Source organism: Dromiciops gliroides, chromosome 1, assembly GCF_019393635.1.
Source record: "Dromiciops gliroides isolate mDroGli1 chromosome 1, mDroGli1.pri, whole genome shotgun sequence".
In the NCBI taxonomy this organism is placed as follows: domain Eukaryota; kingdom Metazoa; phylum Chordata; class Mammalia; order Microbiotheria; family Microbiotheriidae; genus Dromiciops; species Dromiciops gliroides.
The window spans coordinates 171,184,862-171,210,534 of NC_057861.1; the positions used below are offsets into that span (position 1 = coordinate 171,184,862).

Sequence of the window (25,673 nt, forward strand, 5' to 3'; positions counted from 1 at the left end):
TATGCCACCCTTTTAATAATGAATAATAGATTCTCAGTTTGATTTACATGCATGGATTAAATGTCATGTTTGAAAAGTTGCTATTTTATTCATATCGGATTTCCCTCCAGTAAAACAAAATGGCACCCAGCTCCTACTACAATAATAATACTTTGCCATATTGATATATAAAGTTTAACTGGTTGTGATAGGCTTTTTTATATTATACAGATCCAGGAAGTGTTTGGTCTGCAAGAGTGAGCTTCACTGAGGTTAAATAGATATGGCAGGCATCTTAACCCCTTGGCACTTCCTAGGGGACAATATGTGTTGAGAATTTAACAGATACCTCACCATACAGTGTGTGTATGTCAACAGCATAGAAAAGATTAGACTACAAATATGAAATAGATCCAGCATATATCTATGATAGTAAACCATTAAGTTGAGTTTCCCTTGGGTAGAAATTTATATTACTCCCATACTTTGCATAGTTAGTGCATTTAGGAAGCCCAACACTGTCTTGAAAAAGAAAAAGAAAAATTCCCCACTTTATACCCAATATTCAAAATAGAAGTCAATGGAACTCACATAATTTTTATCATTTTTATCAATATAAAACAGATGAGTCTGGTATAAATTTGTTTGTGCTTTTAGCCAAATGTTATAGTAATTCAAGTGTATAAGTTATTCACAGACTATTACAAATATGGCTATATGAGATGAAATGTTGCTAATTCATCTGTTGTTGTTGGAATACATAGCATTATTCTATGGATGAGTTGGATATTTTCTGATGATATAACAAGTATTTAAAAATAAAATGATTGATGTCAAAGAGCTTAATCCGTCCAACAACCTTTCATGGAATGACCCATGTTACCAAAATCATAACTGTCCCTTAGTTTCCCCATATGCGTTAGCTCTTCCTCTACATTACCCAGGCTGCTTTTTCCCTAATACAAAGTGTTTATGTCTGTTAACTTTACTCATCACCTCCATAATGAGAAACATAAATGACGACCAAAACTAGTTTGGAGTGTGGTAAAAAGTTTTAACAGTCAGTTAGATAATGGAGAGACGCCAGTTTGTTTTTTTTCTCTTCCTTTTCTATATTGTTGTTCACATATTATTAGTTAACAATAGTTATTATATTCTTTTTACTGTTCCATCAAGGAAATATTTTGTTTCTTGAGGAACAAAAGGGGGGAATGTGGTAAAAAGTTTTAACAGTCGGTTAGATAATGGAGAGATGCCAGTTTTTTTTTAGGACCACCCTTTTGGGGAGGAGACCAACAGCATGAGCTACGCACACCAGTACGCCTGGGACGCACGCCAGATTGCCTGCTGAGCACTTGACTTCTGGGGTGCGAGCTTAAAAGGCAAGGAGAGAACGGAAGTGGGGCTTTTTTTCTGCTCCGCTGGTCTCCTGGCTGCGCTGCACAGACAGATGCTGACTGGAGTTTGACTCGGCCTGGCTCTCGGTTAACAGCACGCGCTTGACTCGGTCTCTCGCCCCAAAGGTGGCCTTCCGCTTTTGGTGAGTTTTATACGGAATATAGACTAAGCCTAGACTTAAGACGATTTGTATCATATTTCTACTTTCCTATCCTTCTAATCAACATCACCTTGTGACTACCATACAATAAAAGGTCTAACTAGAAAACCAAAAGCTTCTTCCATTTACTAGTCTGGGAAATAAATTGAGAGAAAGGTTAAGTAGGGGAGATTTATGATCTAATATCCAAGTTTAATCTCACAGTTGATAAGACAAAAAAGGAGGCAAGACAAAAAAGGTCTAGTTACTACAATTCAATTCTGTCTCTCCTTCAATACCCTGGAAATGACCATTCTATATAAATCAAATGAGCACAGAGAGGAAGCACTTACTTAGCCACAGAAATCTGAGGGTATGCTTGCTATGCTGTTCATGAGGGTTTCCTGTCATGTGGTTCACGGGGGTAACTTGGTGAGAGCTAACTTAGAGTATCTCTAGTTGCAGGAAAAAGAGCTTTGTCTTCTCCCATCCACCTGGGAGGGTACACAATAATATTCTGCCATGCCTGAAGGGGAAGGACAGAGCTCCAGACCTTACTCTTCTTCCTTCAGAGATTTTTAATTGAAAAAGTTGTTCCCAGGAGAATCCAGTAGATAGTCCACAGAAAATTATTAAAAATAATGCATATCATGCTTTTATTTTTCTTCTCTATTTTCCCCTACACATTTTATAACTGTCCAATAATCTCCAGTGGTTAACAGTTAGTTGACAAGCAAACACTTGTCAACTATTAAGCACGTATATACCAGATCCTTTGCAGACAATTGTATATTTCCCATGTCTCCTTAATATTATACTTGTGTAGTTAATTTTTTTGAACTCAAGTATATGTCCTTGAAGATGCTCCTATTCAATTATATCTCATTCAATTCCATCACTTATTCTAGCCAGTCAGTACCTTTGGGGATAAATCTGTCTTGTTTTCTTCATTCATGATGTCCCTTAAGCATGGAATACTCTTTTAAACATCTCTGCCTGTTAAAATCCTACCCACTCTTCAAGGCTCACCTCAAGTGCCATCTCCCCTCTAATCTCCAATTGAAAATGATTCTTCCATCTTGAGCTGTCCCACTTTGTTCACACCTTTCATGCAATTATTTGTGCATATCTTTCTAATCTAAATGTATCCAAAAATTCCTTAGAGAATAAGGACCCTAACTTGTTTATCATTTTTATTTCCTTCAGTGCCTCATACAGTATGTCAGAATATAAGAAAGCTAATTTTAAAAAATAAGATCATAGATTCAATTATTCTTTATAATTATAAAAGTGTTTTTAAATGTACAATTTTATTAGTTATTATTCTAAGACAACATGGACTTTTTAACCCCCTTGCCAGTCTGAAAACCTATCTGCCAATCACATTGCCCAGAACCCACTTGTAAGATACTGATCTCTGAACAACTATTTAATTTTTCCTTTGGAGATTTGTATAGATATGCTTTAGGAACACTAAATATATAAGCATTTCAAGAGATCTTTGTTATCTTCTCTAAAAAGACTCCTAACCTGAAGCTTATATAGTATTGGTGCTTAGCACAGTATCTGGCACATAATGAGCACTTAATAAATGTTTCTTGATTTATTTCATTTTTCTGTAATATTCTGTTTCAAGAGGGACAGGATAGCAGAGTGGATAGGGAGACAGCCCCAGAAACAGAATGAACTGAGGATCTTATCCTGTCTTCTCCTAGGAAAAACTCTAAGAATTTAAGCTGTAGAGAAGGTGTATTGGCATAAGGAGTTTTCTATTGCCCTTATTTCTTAGGTCTGATCTCTATTGCTATCCTATTCAGGGCCAAAATTAAATTACACATCAACTGCCTCCTTGAAGACATGTTATCTTATTTTCCCCAACTAAGATTACTAACCTCAGAGACATCTCCTGACCCACAGAAGTGAATGGCCAGACAAGGTCCTGTGCTTTTCCCTCTTTCCTTTCACTAGTCAGTGAAGCAATAAGCCAAAGCTTAGAGTCCCAGCAGGGAGTCATTAAGAAGCTAAGCTGAAGTGTCAACAAGAGTCCAACTGGCAAATCCAAAAGCAAATATGAGGCAAAAATGATAAACAAAGCAATGTGTGTGAAGCAGAGGCTGTTAAGTCAGGGTCTTTATTTGGAAAATACAGAGTTTTGGGAGAAGTTAACACTTACTGAGCTTACTGTGTGCTATTCATGTTGTCCACTCCAAGTTCAATATCAGCTTTGACCAGTACTCAATTATTCTTTGGCCATGCAAGCCTGTGTCATCTCAGAACCCAAACATCATCCCTTCCTTAGAAGATTTCTCAAGACTAAAGTTACATGGTATAAGCAGTTATTTATACAAAGAAGTCTTGAAGTATATCTGATGCATGGCTCAGGAGTGGGAATAGGGGTCTCACATACATCCTTCTGACCTATATCCCTTCCAGTCAAGTTAGTCTTAGAAAGCCCCATGCCTCCAGTGGCATTGGATCATGCACACTTCCTGGCTATCTACCAGCAATGCCAGGAACTGACATTGTAGCCTTGGATTTTCATGAGTCTTAGGGTATAAAGGACTCTGAGAGTTCAAAAAAGGCCAACAAACTTACAGCTTGGTCATTTGAGGGGGGGTTATTTGGGAAGCAGAATGATACAGTAGAATAAATGTTGTACATGGCATCAGAGAAGCTGGATTTAAATTCTGATTCTACCACTTAAACCCTATATCATTTAACAAAATAATTGCAATAGAAGATAAAATGATTTATGCTTATATATGGTTTTCAAAAGATAGTGGCAGAGAACCACTACTACTTAGTGGGTTCCAGTTTCTATTTGAGTTTGACAACACTGTTCTCTGCAACATAGGAGCAGATAGTTGGTGCAGTGGATAGAGTACTGGTCCTGAAGTTAAGAGGACCTAAGTTCAAATCTCACCTCAGACACTTGCTGTATGACCCTGGGCAAGTTGCTTAACCCCAACTGCCATCTCCAGTTGTCCTGCTATATATTTTGCCACTGGAGCTAGATGGCTCTGGAGGAGAGAGTGAGGTTGGTGACCATGCACAGCCCTCCTTTACTTAAATCCAATTCACTGCAAGTCATGACATCACCCCAATATCATGGTCCTCTTCAGTAACAAAGGACAAACAACAAAAACAACAGGCAACATTAGGCAAAATGTTTAACTCTTGTAAGCTTTAGTTTCTTCACCTGTAAAAATGAGGGGACTGGATTCCATGGTGTTTTAATTCCCTGTTCAACTCTAAATCCATGGTCCAGTGGCATCCTATATATTTTTTGGTGGGGCAATGAGGGCTAAGTGACTTGCCCAGGGTCACAGAGCTAGTAAGTGTCAAGTGTCTGAGGCCAGAATTGAACTCAGGTCCTCCTGAATCCAGGGCTGGTGCTTTATCCATTGTGCCACCTACCTGCCCCCATCCTATATTCTTAATTCCTTTATATCAATAGCCACACTTGATATTCCATCTAAAAGAATCTAGGTTTGAAGTCTGATAGCACTAGGTTTTCAATTTGTAGGCAGCTTTGTGAATGTCCAGTAGAGATCTCATGGTTATTTACCCAGGCTCTGAGTTTTCTGTAAGTATAGGCATAGTAATATGGAGTGGGCACTTAAAAGAAGTGAAGGGAATCGAATTCATGATTTTAAAATGGTGTGGTCCAAATGGATTTGGACAGCACATTGTAAAAGCAAAACCAAGTGGTGGACAGTTGGGAGAGCTAAAGATCCTGATGTTAAGAGAAATAATATAACACCAAAAGTAATGTTCTAATGGGGCTAGGTGGAGCAGTGGATAGAGAGAGGAGCCTGGAGTCAGGAAGACCCCTAGAGTTCTAATCCAGCTTCAGACACTTAGTTGCACTGGGACCTTGGACAAGTAACTTAAACCTGTTTGCCTCAGTTTCCTCATCTGTAAAATAAGCTAGAGAAGGAAATAGCAAACCACTTCATTATTTTTGCCTAAAACGCCCCAAATAGGGCCACAAAGAGTTGAACATGACTAAAAAATGACTAAATGAACAAAGTAATGTTCTAATATCTGATTGTTCCCACAATATCCCTAGAAGATGAAAAGATGTGAGGTAGTAAATGGGATGCTGGACTGAGGAATCAGAAAGACTTGGGTTCACATCTCCACCTTTCATACTTAATGGCTGTATGCTCATAGGAAAATCATGTGGCCTCTCTAAGCCTCAAGTTCTGTATCTACAAAATAGGGATAATCATTCTTTTAGCACCTACCTCATGGGGTTGTTGTGAAGCTTAAATGTACTTTGCAAACTTTTAAGTACTGTATTAACATAAGTGATGATTGTTGCACTAAGTAGAGTTTTGTGTTTAAAAATGGTAAGCAAGCTGGAATCCATTGGCTAAAATGCCTGTACATGTAAAGTATCCTGTAGAGGCAGCTGCAGGACTCCTTTGTATGTAGGTCAGCCCCAGGCAATGGGATCATTTCACTTCACTGCTGGAAGTTTAGGCATATTGCCAAATGAAGCTGGGTACCTTCCAAATTTTCAAATCATAGAAAGATTCAAAGTGGACACCTCAAACCAAGGGTGGGTGTGCTGGAGCCAGCTCAAACCAGCTCAGGAGAGCCAATTGTTAAATTTTCAGTGTGAGTACTTATACCTTGGCAACACATCTATGCGTGTTTAATTTGTTTTCTTGATTATCTAGACTTAAGGAAAGGATGAAGAAAATATTAATGCAGGTTAATCTTAAAAGGGTGTAATGTGTATATAGTGGATTGGTTGTATTTTTTTTTGTTTTGTTCTGTTGGTTTTTCAGAGCTAGTTGTTAAACATTTACCAACACATCACTGTCCTAAATTCTGACTTCTGAGAGAGTACATTACCCTGTCCATCCTGTCACCCTGGAATATAGTGGATTTGGAAATCCAAATGGACAAAAGTGAGAAGCAATACCACATCTGTTACCTGCTTCTCTTTCCACTTGTTGGGATATATGTACAGTTTCTGGGGGGTCAGACTTTTACATTGTTCCCTCTCAAGGTAGTGAGCCCTCTCCAGGGCTCAAACGCTACACTTGTGGGGTGGAGTCAAGGTTTGTATTCAAGAGTTTTCAAAAGACAATAGCACAGAGTCCCTGAGACTTCTGAAAGTCCCTTAATCACTGGGTACTTTAACCTGGAAGACTCAGCAACCAGGAAGGTTCAGGTCAACTGAGGACTAGGAGCCACATTTTCATATAGAACTATGGATTAACCATAGCACATAGATATGGGGTTGAGCTATCTTTTGCCACAGCCCATTCCTAAAAGTACATTTTGGTTCCTTGTGAATTGTTATTTGGTCATCAGGGATTGTACACCTTCAGAGATGACAACTAGACTAGACATAGCAAAGGTCATACTGGCTGGATTTGAGGTCCTATGGTTACAGTTTTAATGAAAATTATTTTTGGCTACAAAATCATTTGGCTATCGGTTGTGCCTGTAATCCTCCGGACATCTTGATGAACTGCCTGGCAGTGGGGCCCCTGGTGGACCTACTACCTCAATCATTGAACTTCTACTTGTCCCATCACCACTCAGTTCCATAGGCTAGCCTGTCTCTAGATTTACCTACATCCCAATAGGGTTCTTGCCTACTGGCCCAGGATTGGAAGCTCTCTTTTTCCCTACTCTTTCATACTGCTTCTTTCCCCACAGTAACAAAGGTCTTTCTAGAGAATAAGGAAAATATCAGCACTTTTGTCATTTACCATCTTCTTTCAACCAGTCTACCCAAAGAGAACATAACAATTAGAGTCATAGGCTAAAGCAGGGTAGATAAGCTCAAGGAAAAATAATAATTGGGGGGAGGGGCAGAGAGAAGGCAAAAACGTGTGAGCATGTTAAAAAATAATAACTAAGGAAATACCATGAAATAAATAGGTGAGAGTCAACATCAATTTGAACTCAGAAAAACAGACAACTGGGAAGTGATATAATAAAGCTTACATTGTGGATTCAGCCCGAGTTAATGTCTTGGCAGCTCCTGATTCAATGCTGCCTTTTATCAAGATGGCCTGTAGCTCTAATTGGGATAGACTGTAAGACTTGAGCAACTGACTTGACTTGAATGAATGAATGAATGAATGAAAAGACATTTATAAAGCAATTACTATGTACAAAGCACTGTGCTAAGTGCCAGGAATACAAAGAGGAAGGCGGTCTTCTACCCTTAAGGAGCTCATGTAATAATAGCAGAAGACAGCACACATAGGTATCAGTTGTAAGCTGGATGGAAAGGCCCTGTGGCCTTTAAGGTCCAGAGGAAAAGTACATGGCAATGTATCTTCTTTAATGTCATTTCCATTGACCAAACAATATTTCTTTCTGATGTTGAACCATTTGAAAGTGCCAAGTGGAGAGAACTTTCGGTGGGGAGAACTATATTTTCTTGGTCTTTAGTAGCTGTGGGTGTTGAGGTAATGGGAGCTGCAACACCTATATAAGATGTGGATAGGATGTCCACAAGGATTTATTCCTTTCTAGCTGAGTACAAAGATAGAAGCCAGGATAACAATCTTAGGAACTACTGAGCAAGAGTGGGATGCTTCTGGGTTTGTAGTTAAATATGATAATTGGTGAACAGTGCCAATAATTGTTTTTTGTGATAATGGAAATCAAAGAGCCCTTTTCCTCAGTGGTAACAATGGAGACCCAGCTGCAATGGAGACACTACTCCCTGACTACTGGACAATACTACTATTCCTAGAATTTTCCCATTTCCTCTCTGCATACCCTAATATTTTAGCTAGTCTGATGAACTGGAAACAAAGCCAGTTAAATTCACAAGTTCCATTAAGTTTCTTCCCACTGACTCCACTTTTAATCCTGGGTTCTGCTCTGACTGCTAACTTTTGAACTACCTACATATACGATTGGTCTTTTTCATCCTATAGGTAGAGATCGTAGTCCTATAAGTAGAGAGTAGGGGGCCAAGATAGTACCAGTTAAAAATCTGGTGGCTGGGTAAGCAGACAAACTATAGGAATGACAATCAAAAATAAGAGTAAACAAGATATCAGAAAGGAAGAGCCAATCAAAATCTAAGCAGGTAAATATAGAGGAGAAGGCTTATATTATCAAGTTCAATTCAACAAACCTATTGCAAGGTGTTGAGCTAGTATTTGGGATACAAAGATAAATCATCAAAAATGAAAATAGTCCCTATCTTCTAAGACCTTATATTCTGTAGGGTTCTACGAGACCAGATAAATAAGTAAATATACAGTGGTTGGAGCAAGAAGAGAATTCTAACAAATGTGGAAATCAGTAAAGATTTTTTATAGAAAGTGGTACATGAAAGCGAAGAAAACTAAGGATTCTAAAAGCAGAAGGGAGAAGAGAGTACATTTCAGGTATGGCAAAAGCTCCTGTAGAAGGGTATAGTGATAAGATTTAAAGGGCTAAACCCAGGGAGTAGCTGAATTTCTGTAATAGAGAGTACATTAAGGGGGATGAAATAAGTAAATACTGCAAAAGCCAAACGTAAGAAGGCTTTAAATGCCAAGCTATATGTGTTTAGCAAGGTGTCCGAGTTGTTATTTTCTGCAAACTTCTCCAAGCAAAAACCTTGGGTAAAGGAGTTATATGCCAGATATATTAAATAAGACTAAACACAAAAGGTAACAATGCAAACATATGAGAAGGTAAACACTTCAAGAAATAATATGGCAAAACAGCAACTTCTAAAGATTTCGTTTGAGCCAGCCTATAGTCAAAGTGTGCATTTTTCTTGATTGTGAAAAGGGACATATAGCATTTCATAATGTCACAGGGAGATCCTTTATCTACAGTCTTTCAAACATAGCCTTTGAAGAGTTTCTTCTTCCTTACTTTTCTCCTTCCCTTCCTAATGAAGCAAATGCTTCTTGGATCTTTCATTATCTGCTCCAGGAATAATCAGTAGAGAGCTGTCAATGATGCTAATTACTACTACTCTCAATGACTAATGATGAAAAATGACACTGAAATAATTTTTCTATTCATTTGAACTCTTTTTAAAATGCTCAATAAAGTTATGTATATCAAAAAATAACTACAGCGGGCTGCTAGATGGCGCAGTGGATAAAGCACTGGCCCTGGATTCAGGAGTACCTGAGCTCTAATCCGGCCTCAGACACTTGACACTTACTAGCTGTGTGACCGTGGGCAAGTCACTTAACCCCCAGTGCCCCGCAAAAAAACAAAAACTACAAAATATATAAAATGTATGGGAGTCAATCCAACAGCACACACAAGGCTTATATTAATATAATTGCAAAATGCTGGAAAGAAATAAAGAATGTTTTTATTAAATTGGGGAGATTACCTGTTTATGGTTAGGTAATACTAAAAAAATATATTACCACCTAAATTAAAGACTTACTACTATACCAGCCAAGCTACCAAAGAGTTACTTTATAGAACTAAACATAAAAATAACAAAATACACTTGGATGAATAAAAGATCAAGAACTCCAAGAAACAAAATTAAGAAGGAATGAAGAGGTAGTAGTCCTTCCAAATTTCTAATTATATTCTAAAGAAGGAATAATCAAAACTATTCAATATTGATTTAAAAATAGAAAAGTAGGTTAAGGGAACAAATCAGATAAGGAAAACTCCAAAACAATCAAACTCCATAACCAAGACCCGATAAAGGCTTCCCAAAGTCTTACTGTTTGACATATCAGCCAAAGTTGTAACACAGAAAAGTCTACATGTAGATATATAACTATATACAAAATCTAAAAATACAAATACAAGGTAGAGATAATTTGGGATGAAGCACTAGTAGCCAAAGGATAAGTAAGGTATGTGTCGAAAGGGGCACTGGAGTGGAGTTTTTGAGGAAACTAGGAATTGTAATAGACAGAGGTGAGGAGATAGTGCATTTAATGCATGAGAAGCATATGCAAGGTCATATAGTTGAAAGATAAAGCACCATTTGTGCAAAACAGCAAGAAGGCAGATTTGACTAAACTGTGGAGTGTATGAAGGGGAGAAGTATACAAGACTGGATTGGTATATGCTAATGGGTCGGAAGCAACTTAAATATGATACTTCAAGGGACCACATTTATAGTCCTGTTCCTTGCATTTCAAAGAGTTGATAGTTTATTGATAAAGCTTGTATATCAAAGCTTGATACTTTATTGGCCTCTAACCACGATCCTCTTTTATCATAAAATTCTTCCTGAGGAAAAGATCTCTAAATTCTTCCCTACCACATTGTTACTGAATATGCCTATAACTTGGGGGGGGAGGCATCAAAGATTTTAATAATAATTAAAATTACAAAGAACCATACATCAAGGAATTGTGTTGACACTGAAGTCTTTCCACTCTTCCTATCACAATCCCCACAGGGGAAGCTAAATGGCACAGTGGATAGAGCACTGGCCCTGGAATCAGGAGGACCCAAGTTCAAACGCAGCCTCGGACACTTAACACTTACTACCTGTGTGACCCCTGGGCAAGTCACTTAAACCTGATTGCTTCAAACATCTGGGGCCATCTCAGACATCCTGATGTATTTCTTGCCACTGGACCCAGATGACTCTGGAGTAGAAAGTGTGGCTGGTGACTTTATACAGCTCAATTCACTGCAAGTCATGACATCAGTCATGGTCCTCTTCGAGAACAAAGGACAAACAACAACAATTGCAATCCTTTCTTTTACCTCTCTAGCTACCTTCTACCTCCCAAACAACAAACCTATTGAAACTACTCAAGTATTAAGAAATTTCTTAAAAGGAAAGTGAGCATGTTGAATGACTGATGAGCTCTATCTTTTCTCTCAGTATGACCTTATCAAAATCAAATGGGAATCACTCATTTAGACAGTTGTAAAGTAGAGTTTCATTCAAAATTTTTGTCAGATCAAGGCTATCATCTTTCTGTTCTAGATAACAATATGCAAATTATGACCAGCTTGCAATCTTACTTTCATAAACAATGCTTCAGATCAGTAAACTGTCACAAGTGCTTTTTTTTTCTTTTAACAAATTTATCCTTCTCTCTAAAATTTAGCACAATACTTATACACGTGACTTTAACTCCTCACATAACTTGATGAAGTTGTCATATTTGCAGAGAGTTGTTAATGCTGTTTTTAGATATTGTACATTGTGTAGAAAGACATGAACCTACCTTAGTTCATATGTTATCTCTGTCTTTGTATATACATATATACAAGATATAAATGTATGTATCTATATACATATATATGTCTGTATATATTTATATATGTGTATGTGTGTATTTCTATGAATTAAATACAGATGCTTAACTTTCCAGGGCAGGACTTTGTTTTTAGTAATTTAGTTAAAAAGAAATATAAAAGAAAACTTGATATGGTGTTGAATTTTACTAATAGGTAGTCTTCATGAGTTGCTCTAGAAAAACAGAGTTAAAAATTAATCACTGCATGTTCACCTTTTTGCTGGAAAACCTTTCCACACTTATCTAGGCTAGTCTTCAGATGATATATATGTGTGTGTGTGTGTGTATTTATGTATGTATATGTATATGTATATATATGTGTGTGTGTATGTATATATATATATATATATATATATATATATAATCCTTATTATCCTTTTTTCCTTCCCCATTTTGGACATACTTCAGCATGTATGACAATGGGTATAAAATGCATGGGCATGGAATCTGGAAGACCAAAGTTCAAATACAACTCCAGACACTCACTAGCTGTGTGACCCTCAGCAAGTCACTTAATCTGTTTGGCTTGATTTTCTCATCTGTAAAGTAAATGCTCAGTGAGGGGAGCTCTGTCTCTTTCTGGTCAGTGAGCTGCCAGGAGCGGATGAGAGAGAGGTTTTTCCTGGCAGTGTGTCCTTGTGGGCTTTGGCTGCATAGCTGTTTCCCACTGAAGCTACGGACCCCAGGTAGTGAGTTAATAAAACAAGCCTGGCTCTTTGAATTAGCTGAGCTGGAAGTGAGTTTGGGGATTGTATAGGATTTTGTTAGAGTTAGTGGAATTATCCATTTTCCTTTTTTTATTCCCTTGTCCTTGACTTTATTAATTTCACCTTTGCTGTGCATTTTATTCCCATTAATAAAACCTGATTTGTTTGTGGAAAAGAGGCTTTTAAGCTCCTTCCTTATTGGCCTGGGAGAAATAACTAAAAAGGCAGTTTGGAGGGAAGGAAGTTTTAGACCTAGAGGTTCCTCGTTATTTTCTGAACCCCAATAGTACAGCGAGCCACCCAATTAACTCTCCACATATTAAATTTGGCCCTACACAATGAATGGCTTTAAGTGAGGGAGGGCTGTGCAAAGTCACCAGCCTCACTCTCTCTTCAGGAGCCAGCTGGATTCATTGACAAGATGTATTATCAGGACAATTAGAGATGGCACTGGATGCATAGGGAGAACTTGGCCTTTTAAGCTATTGCCTTTCACAAGTTTTGAACCATTTGCATGGCTCCGCTAATTACTTGGCCATCACAAGAGCAGCAGACATCCTATGAAGCCACAGAAGTAAGTGCTATGTCACAAGAGGAAGTGCTCTGGACAATAATTTCACCTTATAACAGAGACTAAGGAACAACATCCTACTTATTCACCTGATGGCAGACAATATCTTTCCCACATGACCAGTCACCTTAGTTTTCTAAGGGTAACCTGGTCTATGTGGCCTGGAGAGGTTAACATAAGGTAACCCAGCTAGTAACATAAAGGGCTAGGGTATGAAGTCCAGTATCTTTACCAATGTGCCATAGTAGTTAGGTATTCATATTTACATTTTCTTGGAATACAAATCACGTGGTCTGGGAACTTTAACTCACTGAGGGTAGCTAAGAATTCTATTGCCATAACCCTATATTTCTGGACATTTTTGTACTAGCCTTTCCAGTCTAGATATTATTCTCCTTGCTAATTAAAAAAATGAAGCAAAATATGAATTGAGTAGGTTTTCTTTCTCTTTTTTAAAAATTCTTTTTTCTTTTTAATTTCTCTAAATTACACGTAAAGATATTTTTTAGTTCCAAATTTTTTCTCCCACCCTCCCTTCCCTCCCCACTCCTGAGGCCAGCATTGCTTTCTCTATTATGTTTTCATTATCTCAGCAATTCCAAGCAGTAATTGTATCCCTTTTTTGCTTCTCCTCTTCCCCACCACAATTCAAATTGTTGTTTGTTATTCTTAGTATCTATCAAGGGTTTGTTTGTTCTCAACCATAGCCTTCTTAATACTGTTCTTACAGGACCATTCCACTCTTCTCTATCTATATGGAGTTACACATATTTACTTTGATCTTTGGAACATGTCATTTTGAAATCTGGATTGGTTGATGACTTCTTCTTGAGCTACATTGATCCCTTGAGATTCCTTCCCTTTTCTTATGTGATGGAAACATTTCCTATTCTATTATCATAATTTCATTCCTGAGACTCTCTGGATCTACTTCTCTATAAGAGTTTTCAGTCATTGATTCTAAACAATATTTACTTACAATTCTTTGAAATCTCTATGTAACATATTATATATGTATATATGTTATATATAAAGAAATATATATTTAAGAAAACATCTATCTCTGTCTCTGTCTCTATCTTTATCTCTATCTATTTTAAAACAACAGATTTCAAAGGATTATTCTGCCAACCATTTCCTCCTTGTTGTCTGTGTTTATTAGACTGGGTGGTCAAATTAAACAGCTAACCATGAAAGAGAATTCAATAAGAACATGAAAAGAGCAATGACTGAATAGTTCAAAGGAGTCCAAATCATTTAGAAAGATCCTTTAGTCATACTGTTCCCCAAATTTTTTCTAGGATCATAGATTTAGGAAAGGGTCCTTAGAGGTCATCTATGCTATGACCATCACCAATTTATAGATAAGAAAACTGAGATTCAAAGAGTGACTTGCCCAAGGTCACTCAAGTAAGATAGAAGAGTTAGAATTTGAACCCAGGTAATCTAACTCCACATTTAATACTCTATCCACTTAATTCTTTGTAAAATAACTTTTATCTTTTTATTTTATTTTTATATATTTTATCTAAAATAATAATTTGATGTTATCTACAAATGCCTACAGGATACCAGCCCAATTACCACCCCACACAGATACTGTCTAGCAGATAAACTTAAAGTTAAATATGGGGTCTAAATGGAAGGAAAGTCCCTCAGAAAATCATATACAAAAATATCAGAGAATCAACTGATCAGGCAAAACACACACACACACACACATATGCACACACGCACACACACACACACACACAAACCAACATCATCATCATCGTCATCATCACCATCAATTTTAGCCTCTTATCACTCGTGTCTCCTGCTCACTCTTCCAGCGTGACAAAAAGCCCCCCAAATCCTTAAAAAACACACACTCCTCATGGCAGAATGCCTGAATCTTATGGTAAATCAACATAGATGCTATGATTGTTATGGAATTTTAATTCTACCCTTGGGTCAAGCAGGATAAACTGCATTGTTTTGGGGCACAGTGAGGAAATATGCCCCATATGCAGTATTTTTCTTTCAGTAAGTATTTTACTTTTCATTTCAGTCATAACCCATATTTTTTATCTGTATATAGGAAGGAGCAAGTTCTCCCTTTATGATTAGCATATGTAAAAAAGCTTATCACCATTTTGTGGCTTTTATGGAAGCTTTTTCATTCATATAGTGTCACACTGGAAGGCTGAGCACAATATCCACAATAAAAAAGAACATTAGCAAATTCAAGAGTCAAAGCCCCTTTTCTACCTCTGTTGTCAAGGCTAATCACATAAGATCATACTTAAAGACATAAATTAATATCCTTTGCAATAGCAGTATAGATAAAATCTTACATCATGATTTTGCTAATTATAGCCAGATTCCAGTTAGTTCAAAAAACCAACCAAACAAACAAACAAAAAAACAACCCATGTAAAATGGGTGGATTGTTTGAATTCAAACTGCAATTACCATATTTGATATGATTATAAACTCAAATAGTACAGATTTAAATATGTGGTCACATCATGAAATTTGTTTTAATTGGAACCTTTCTGTATGTATATAATATGTACATACATGTGTGCATGTGTATAAATGTATGCATACATGTATGTGATCTGTATGTTATATAATGTATACAATACACACACCTATATATCAGGGTGGGGGGGAATCAGCTTGATGGTGCAGTGGAACAAGTACTAGGCTTGGAATATGGAAGAAACATCTTCCTAGGTTCAAATCTCGTCTCACACACTTACTAGCTGTGTGACTATGGGCAAGTCACTTAACTCTGCCTCAGCTTCTTCATCTGTAAAATGAGCAGGAGAAGGAAATGGCAAACCACTTCAGTCTCTTTGCCAAGAAAATCCCAAATGGGGTCACAAAGAGTTACGCACAACTGAACGACAGCAACAATATATAAAATGTAACTTCTATTAATAGTGTTTATATATTTATTATACTGTAAATATCCACATACCTCATACAAACTGTCAGTCCACACAGCAAGCCCCTTAGCATAATGACTGACAGGGAGAATCGACTGCTTAATATGAAATACTCAGTGTGACTGGCTAGAACCCAATGGAATGAATAGAACTTTGAGTTACAGGATTTATTCTGAAGCAAAGAATCTCAACTAGCTTCCCTTTCCTGCATGCCAGAATATATTCTGAGTTTGCTTCATTTTTGTACTTTTTCTTTTCCTTTATTACTGATTATACAATATCCTAGTTGGTTTCTTAAGGGATCTAGAATTTTGCCAGGTGTTATCAGGGGATAACGCTTATTCAATGACATTTTGTCAGGTTGCTAAAGAATAAATTTTTCCTTGACTCTGGCAGTAGGTAATTATTTTGTTTGTTTCTGACACAAGGGAGGGAAATTTTGGCTTGTTATTTCAACATTATTCTGAGGTTTTTGTTTGTTTTCTCTGGTTTGGCAGGAAAAAAAAAGTGTTTTATTGTCTGAGGAACTGTTGGCTTCTATTACTCACTAAGGAATTCAAGCAGTTTTCTGGAAACTTTTTCAGCTTTTTGTTTTATTTTCTTGGATTTCTCATAATTGGCAACTCTATATATTGAGATATCTCTCTGTTATCTGGGGCAAGGGTAAGAGAGCTTTTGAAAGTTCTAGAGGGTTGTCAAGACGGTGCAGTGGTAGCTACCATTGTTAGATTCCTAAGATTTCTAAAAAAGTCTTAGTGAAGAAATGGAAAGAAAACCCCAGGGACCTTCAGCCTCCCCTATGTCTGAAAGTCCTTTTAGTCTCCTAAAAAAAATTCTGATTTGATCCCATTACTACCACACAACCCCTGCTCTTCCACGTGCTCTTTGGAGATAGATTTCAGAAAAAGTTGTGACTGTATCATATCCTTGGCTGCAGAACAGTCTAGTCATGAAAATAGTCATGAAGAACTGTTCTTTGGATACTGACAAAAGCAATGATTAAGGGTTTGGAGTATGAGATATCAAGAAGAAAAACAGATTTTGGACAATTTAGGGGAGAATTATCATTCCTGGTGAGGCTTTTTTTCTCCTATTTTGGACAATTTAGGGGAGAATTATCATTCCTAGTGAGGCTTTTTTTCTCCTACAGTAGACATCTTCGAGAGTACATTAAACAAAACTGATAATTTGACTATTCAGTCCAATTCAGTATAACACATATTTATTAAGTGCTTACTTCTCACTTACAGTGAGGCACTGTGGTAGGTGCTAATGATATAAAGACAAAAACTGAATAGTTCGTCTTCAACGTGCTAACATTGAATTGATGGGAAGGATATGTACACTGATAAATGAATGATGGTAGATTGAGAAAGTAGAGACCACTAACATTGAAGGAATCTTGGAGACTTCAGGGAAGAAGTGACTTTTGAACTGAGTGCGGAAGAAAAAGAATAATTCTGATCATAGATAAGTAGAAATGGTGATTAATTTCTTAGAATACTATGTGTCTATTTCATTCCTATCACTGTAGGCTAAAAATAAGTTCAAGTATTTTGTCTAAATTTTTCCTCAAGAGATAACTTTTACTTTGGGCAAAATTAGGTATAATAGGGGATGTTATTATATGGCTAACTTCAATTCCTTTTTGTTTTTGAGGGGCAATGAGGGTTAAGTGACTTGCCCAGGGTCACACAACTAGTAAGTGTCAAGTGTCTGAGGCTGGATTTGGACTCAGGTCCTCCTGAATCCAGGGTCAGTGCTTTTTCCCCTGTGCCACCTAGATGCCCCTCAATAAATTTTTAACATTCCAAAGTATCAGGAATAGATCTCACTTCCAGAATTCTTAAAATGTCTAAAGGCTATCTTTTCTCTCATTAGAAATATCCCTTCTACAATATAGTAAAATACAAATGTTGGGGATGGAAGACATGGGAGATTTTCTGCAGTAAGAAATTTGGAGATAATAATTTACTTTTATATTTGTCTTTAAAATTTGCAAAGCACTTTATACACTTATTTCATTAAGATCATTGCATCACAACTCATTTTACAACTAGAGAAACTGAGGCTCAGAAAGGTTAAGAGACTGGATGCCATCACCAGCCTTTTGAGGTAATTACCTCAAATAACATAGATATTATTAGGCAATTAATAAGTATGATTCATATTATCCAGATGTGTAATTTAAATTTCTAAACGTAGGTTCTAATCTGTTCCCCCAGTTTTTGGGGAAACTGACTAAAATCACTGATAAATGAGTTTAGGTTTTTAAGGGTTTATTGAAAGATAGTAAAAGAAAGAGAAAGGTTGAGAACAGAATTCCTACAACCTGGCAATCTTATCTTTCCTCAACTCCTCTGTGTAGTCCTCTGCCACCACTGTGACATTAGGAACCAAAAGAGACAGAGCTCCCTGAGCAGGCTCTCCTTCCTCCTTCCTGTCCCCTCCCAGAAATGGGAGGTTCTTCAAGCTGGTTGGTTGACTGGGCCAGAAGTTCAAAGTTTGTTAGCTTCTGAGAACCATACTTTCTTAAATACTCTCAAGTACCAGCCAGATGTGCTTAGAATCTAGTCAACTATAAATCAGCCAGTAATCCAGTCAAATCAGCCAGTAATCCACTCAGGTGGGCTCCTGAGTATCTGCCAAATCTCATCTATCACATTCCATTATCTTAACATAGATAAGGGGACAGAGATTAATTAGCCTGCAGATGGTCCCAAAGCTAGTGTCTAATATAGGGTTAAACCCTAGGTCTTCTTATCAGTGGACAGAGCAACAGTACTGAAGTGAGAAGACCTGCAATTAAATCCTGTCTCAGACACTTACTAGCCACGTGACCCTGATCAAGTCACTTCATTTCTCTTTGCCTCAGTTTCTTCATCTGTAAAATGAGGATGATAATAATAACATCTATATATCCCAGGATTGTTGAAGATCAAATCAAATTATAATTGTAAAGTTCTTAAGGACAGCACCTGGCACAGAGTAAGTACTATATAAATGTTAGCTTTTGTTTTTGTTTTTATCCATTTTCCCTCTCAAGAACAGGAAATAGGCTATTCTTCAGTTACTAGATATCTTACTGAATCTCTGAGCATCCTAAAGAAATCTATTTACAAAAGGGAAGAAAAACACTCAGGAAATATACTTTGGGTAGGCAGCATGTTATAATAAAGACAGCCAGAATCAGAACCAGAAAATTCGGGGTGGGGGGTAATTCCCTAGACATTTGTTAGCTATATGATCCCAGACAAGTTTATTTAACTTCTTTCAACAGATGCTCCATCTATAAAATGGGGATAATTTCACAGAGTTGTTAGAAGGCTCAAATAAGATGGAATACATAAACCTTAGCAAACCTTAAATGCTTTGTACAAATATCAGCTGTTAGTATTATTAATTTCCTCCTGTCAGGTGTTTGTAAAGTCTCTTTAATAGACTACATTTAATTTTCTATCTTAAATAATACCTAATACAGTGGTCATGATTTATGTACATGAACATAATTGTTAATGGTAATATCTACTCAATACTTTGCAAACAAGTATTATTTAAGTATTCAAAACAAGGAAAGCTAAATGCCAGGATAATTAAAAAAAAATTACCTGTTCTTCTGGGTTTCTATTTTACCTTCTACAAAAATATCCATTATTATTAATAACATTAATATAGGGGATTCAATTTTGTAGGATAGAAAATGCACTTGAATATAAGGTATGTCAATTGAGTTTTGAGTTCTAACTCATTCACCAATTAGCTGTGTGACCTTGGGCAAGTGATTTCAATGCCCTAGTTCATAGTTTCCTCAATCATTAAGTAAAAAGAGCTGCTTGAACTGAATGATTTTATGGTCCCTTCCATCTCACAAGTTCTGAGATGTGCAAACTCTTCTGACATACAAGAGGTAGAGTACAAAATCCCAATATTATTGACTCATAGACATTATTTTGAGAGCTTTTTTCAAAACTGGAGGGGTTTTTTTTTTAAGGTTCCAGAATGCCTTCGTTTTTGAACTATTTTTAAAAAATCTATAAAACCACAATCTGTCAGCTAAATATACAGTTAACCCCCAAATGAAAACAATATTACAAAACAAACAAGAAGGATACTATATGACTTCACACTTTATTTTGGTTCCAGAAATTCAGCCTTAGCTTCTTTGTTTTTGTTTTTTTGCAGGGCAATGAGGGTTAAGTGATTTCCCCAGGGTCACACAGCTAGTAAGTGTCAAATGTCTGAAGCCAGATTTGAACTCAGGTCCTCCTGAATCCAGAGCCAGTGCTGTATCCACTTTGCTACCTAGCTGCCCCAAGCCTTAGCTTCTTTGTGATTGATCATGATTTGATACTTGTACAATTTTGTTGTTGTTGTTCATTATTCATTCAGTAGGACCTCACTAATTTGAGCTAATTATAGAGGACAGTCAGAATCAAAGGAGACTGTTAAAGAAATGAAACTTTTATTACTTTCAAGCATGTACAATAACAGAAACTACTAAGCAAGTGTTGGCAGGAATAAGTCCTGCTGGATTCACTTTAAGAACGAAATGATTTCATTGTCATTTAGCATATTAATCATCTCCTGGAAATGAAAATTACTAAGGTATTTCAAAGCAGATTGTCTTTTCCTAGATTAAGAATTTAGCCAGTAATCACACTATGATTTGTTTACCTTTTTTTTTTCTTATTCTATAACGCAAATATAAAAGTCAGCACCTCCACCCTCTAGATGAACTTGTTTTTGTTGTTTTCATTTCTGACTCTTTGTGACCCCATGGACTTTTATCCATGGAGTTTTCTTGGCAAAGATGCTGGAGGGGTTTGCCATTTCTTTCTCTAAAGTATTACAAATTTTTTACACTTTCCAAATTAGTTAAATCCAAACAAAAAAGGAATTACTATAGTTAAATATAGCTCATGTATAGACTTCTAACAAATTCTCCATTTATGTCTTGAAGGCAACTAGGGAATATAAAAGGCAGAGGGGTAAAAATGCATTCTAGGAATGAGGCCTGTGCAAATGCACACAGAAAGGGTCGATTGTTGAGTACTGTGTCCAGAACAGCAAGCAGGACAGTTGGCTCAGATCCCAGGGTGCAAGGAGGGGAGTAAAGGGTAAAAAAGACTGGAAAGGGAACAGGGGAACAGGTTGTGAAGAGCTCTGAATGTCAAAAAAGGAGTTCGTATTTGATTGACAATACAACAGGGAGTAAGTGGAGCTTGATACTTTATTTTCGATGTGCCTCTTATGGGGACCAAATCCACCTCCCTCCTGAAATAAATGAAGCTAACAAATTCTAAGCAGTTGCTATACATGTATGTATTATACATGTGTGACTGTATGTTTTACACATATACAGATTACACATACATGTTATATATGTAGATATATACATGTGAACAAGTGTGTACATGCTTACAAATATATTTTGTTTGAGTACACATATATGTACATATACACATAAGTGCCAGGAAGATCTGATTTCATATCCAACCTCAGACACTTAATAGCTGTGTGACCCTGGACAAGTCTCAACCTCTTTTACCTTGGTTTCCTCATCTGTAAAATGGGAATAAGAATGGCATCTAGTATGCAGGGCTGTTTTGAGGATCAAATGAGAAAATAATTGTAAAGCACAGTCCAGTGTTTGGCTGATAGTAGACACTATATAAATATCAATTATTGTTGTTTTTGTTGCTATATACACATGTATAATGTGGCATGTATATGTAAATATACCTATGAAAAAATATACATATAAATATATACACGTACACATTTATACACACATGTATTCATGCATGTGTGTGGATATACACATTTATTTTAAAGCTATAGGTACACATATATACACAATTAACTGATAGATACTCATATGCATAATGTGTTACTGGATATGTGCATATGTAAATATATGAATACAAATATGTATAGATATGTACATATTTATATATGTATAAATATACATATATCACCTACTTGTTTAATATAAAGAAAATAACTAGAAAGGTAGAGGGAGGCATTTAAACTATATCTCCTCAAAGAGAAAATTTATTTGGAAATTGACAACATAATTAGCTGGAAAATGTGAATAAACAAATAGAATTAGGATATACTTGATGCACATTTACATGTGTGCATATATTTAGCACTATCTTACTCAAAAGTTATATTGACATAGACATAGGCATGCCAGGAATAAAGGGAAATGTGACTTTTAAAAATAAAAAAAATGCTTATAGTGCAAGAATTTAAATAAGTATTTAACCAATAAATAAACCTAATCTGTTTAAACCTGTCAGTCTCAAGGAAATTATATTTTATATAGTAATAAAAGCAATAACAATTCACAATTATATTGTGTGTTTTTTTCTTGTTTTTTGGTGGGACAATGAGAGTTAAGTGATTTGCCCACGGTCAAAAAGCTAGTAAGTGTCAAGTGTCTGAGGCCACGTTTGAACTCAGGTCCTACTGAATCAAAGGCCAGTACTTTATCCACTGCACTACCTAATTCCCCCATACAATTAAATGGTGATTCAAGACTTACAATGTGCTTTACCCGCAATAATCCTACGAAGTAGCCAGTGACATTATCTCTATTTCATAGATTAGAAAATTGAGCATAAGAAAAGTTGTGTACATTTAAACTTTAAAGAAAAGGCTATACCTATAGGCTTTGCTTACCATATATAGACTTTGGTTGAAATATATTCCCACATCATAAAAGTTTCCATCATGACTGATGGGTTGTATTCCATTTCTTGGTTGTTCTCTTTTAGATGAAGGAAGGGCACAGTTTCCAAGTTGGTTAAGTAAAGAAACCTTAAGGAAATAGGAGCCCCTAGGCACCTTGTCTTTGATTCCCCTCAAGCATTTTAATTGAATTTGAATATGATGTGGTTCCTGGGATCTCTCATCCTAAAAAAGAGACTAAGTTATTGAATTTTGTAGCAATTGAATTTGACCACACAATGTATACACCAAATTACTCAAAAAAAAAAAAGTTAACAATGTATTTTTCTAACTTTAATTCTGTTGTTAGCAATGATAACCAACAAAGAAAGATATTCAGTATGTAATCAAAGAGTCAAAAGGCACATTTGTAGATTATTGGTAAAGGGAAAAGTGTATTTACTTTTTTAGCTTGTATGCTAAAAAACTCTGACTCCAAAAGTCATCCGTTTCCTCTAATAAGACAGAATTCTCAGGAAATCAACACTTCTAAAAAAAAAAAAAAACCCAGCATGCCTTCGAAGACATGGATGATGGGTGACATGACCACCAAGCTTCAGGCACATAACTGCAAACATGGCAGCCATCGCCTATTACAATAATTATAAGTCCTGCCAAGGTGATTAGTGCTTATAGCACAGGGCAAATTTGTACCTTACCTTATCAGATAATTTAATATTCTTCTAAAAATGTAGTAAGTCGATATGCCCCATAGGGATCAAGGGGGAGAGTGGGAGGGAAAACATTTGTAACTGCCTGAGACAAAAGCTTGTAAGCACAAAATGCTACGCATGAAGCATATGTATCAAAATATACTTTATTGGATACTTGAGCTACTCTGTTAACGTTTTGCTGAGACAAATAGGCCATAATTGTATTTGTGAGAGTAGTGAGAGAGGTACACAAATAGATGAAGCCTTTATTAGACTAATATTGTCTTAGATAATCAAACCAAAATTCATTTGAGATTGTAAAATTACCCAGATGTTAAATCACATTTTCTGCATTTAATCCTTTCACAATGACATGACCTGAAAGAATCCCTCTATCACTTCATGCTTTTAATATGAGCCAAAATATTTCATTTGGGGAATAAGATTTCTCCCTTGACCACTACAGTTAGCAACTCTACCCGTTAACCTACAGCAGACAATAATCTCTTTTTTAATCCTGCCTGGGATATATTTTGGAAGAGATAATATGCATTTCCATATAGATAGATAGCTTCTGGAATTAAATCAAGGAGTTCAGTAAACAGTTAAAGTTGTTACACTTCTTTTGTTTTTCATACAAACTATACTTAACAACTAATCAGAATGACAATTATTTTCCATTTAATTAGAAAATCTTAATTAACAATGAAGACTTAACCTTGATATTTTGGTTTCCAAAGTATATATATATATATATAAAAATTAACATCATGTGAATAAATAAGACAATCTTTTTAAACCTCAAGGCAGGATTACTGATGCAGGCAGACTTAGTTATTAAACACATTCTAAATTAAACGCCTCTATGAATTTTATACTGAAATATATTTTGATAGTTTTGCATGCCAAATGTGACATTTTGTATTTGAGATTCATCTTCTGCAGTAATTTTGGAAATGTCATACAAACAAAGATTTTGTCATTTACCAATGGAATTACTATGCATGGCCGGTTAGCCATCTCTTTTCTGGCTCTTCTGGTTGTTTCAAGTCAGCAAGCCATAAAAAATCTTTATCTCTCTGAAACACAGCAATTTGGAAGATAATGGAATGGTGACTGGGGGGCAGAAACGCCAGTCTGAGGAATTATACCACAATCTCTCTTGCATTTACAACCTTCCTCAAAGCGAGTGTCAGTCTAGGAGGGAAAGGAGACAGAAGATTCATCACATCTCAAGCCTTGTCTCATTTGCATGGTGGCATGGCTGTCTCCTTGCCTCCTGCAAGACTTCTCTTGGATAACACTGACAAACTCTTGGGAAGAACTCTAGTGCTAATGGCTTTAGACATTCTGCTTAAGCATATTGTGCTACTGAGGGAAAAATATCTTAAGATCTGCTGAAATCCTTTGTACAAAAGCTGCAAAGGGATAGGGGTTTAGGAGGAGAAATAACATCGCACAAGCCAATCGATGGAATTGATCCCATCCTTTATCATTTTGCATCAGAAGGAGGAAAAAAAGACCAGTTTTAGAGGGCCTCACCTTGCAACAAGGTCCTGTCATTTTCTTTGATTCAGCAGGCACAACTGTGGGACGGCCAAAAGTGGCCACAATTTCCTTTTTACCAATGTCCATTGGTTGACTTGAGAGAGAGAGAGAGAGAGAGAGAGAGAGAGAGAGAGAGAAACAGAGAGAGAGAGAGGAGGGTGAAAACTTGACAATGGAGTACAATGCAAAGTGTTTGCCTTGGGAGCTACAATACAATTTGATATTTTCCTTAAATGTGTTATCAGACTAGCTGGGAACCAGACTAACACATCACTCCAGGGCTGTTGCTTATTGAAATCCAAGAAGTGAATTGGAGGCAAGGGGCACAAAGCATTAAGTACAATTGTCTGCTTAAAAATATGACTACGGCTTGCTGCCTGATGGCTTCCCATTATATCATGGTGCCCAATACTTCTGAAAATAATTCAGATGATTCTTTGGGATTTTCACTTAAATTTACCAGAAAGTAAAGTGCTAAGAATCATAAAAGTTTAGAGCTGAAAGGCTCCTTAGAACACATTCAATCTAATATGCTTATTTTATGGATAAGGGAAGTGACTTGTCCAAAGTCATGCAGACAGCAAGTAACAGGAAACACTTCTTTTCACCAATTTGCAAGCAAACTCTCTATTTTTTCCACCTGTTTGGATGAGATCTGGTAAGGAAATCCATTTATCAGTGCAGATCTCCACCTGTTCTATAACTTATTAGTGCTACCTGGGGCACTGAGAGGTTGTGATTTGCTGGGGGAGGGGGTGTTGTCCCACAGGCAACATGTGTC

The 25,673-nt window shown here is 36.6% G+C and overlaps 1 protein-coding gene across 1 annotated transcript in view; it reads right to left on the reverse strand.

Annotated features, from left to right (window-relative positions):
* Positions 1 to 25,673, reverse strand: part of LOC122746851 — a gene marked incomplete at its 5' end in the record, with an annotated part of 468,374 nt that overhangs the window by 315,938 nt on the left and 126,763 nt on the right. Inside the window, one exon of the mRNA XM_043992893.1 lies at positions 22,644 to 22,877. Within this exon, the coding sequence (XP_043848828.1) occupies positions 22,644 to 22,877 (234 nt within the window). The remainder of the gene's footprint in view (positions 1 to 22,643; positions 22,878 to 25,673) is intronic.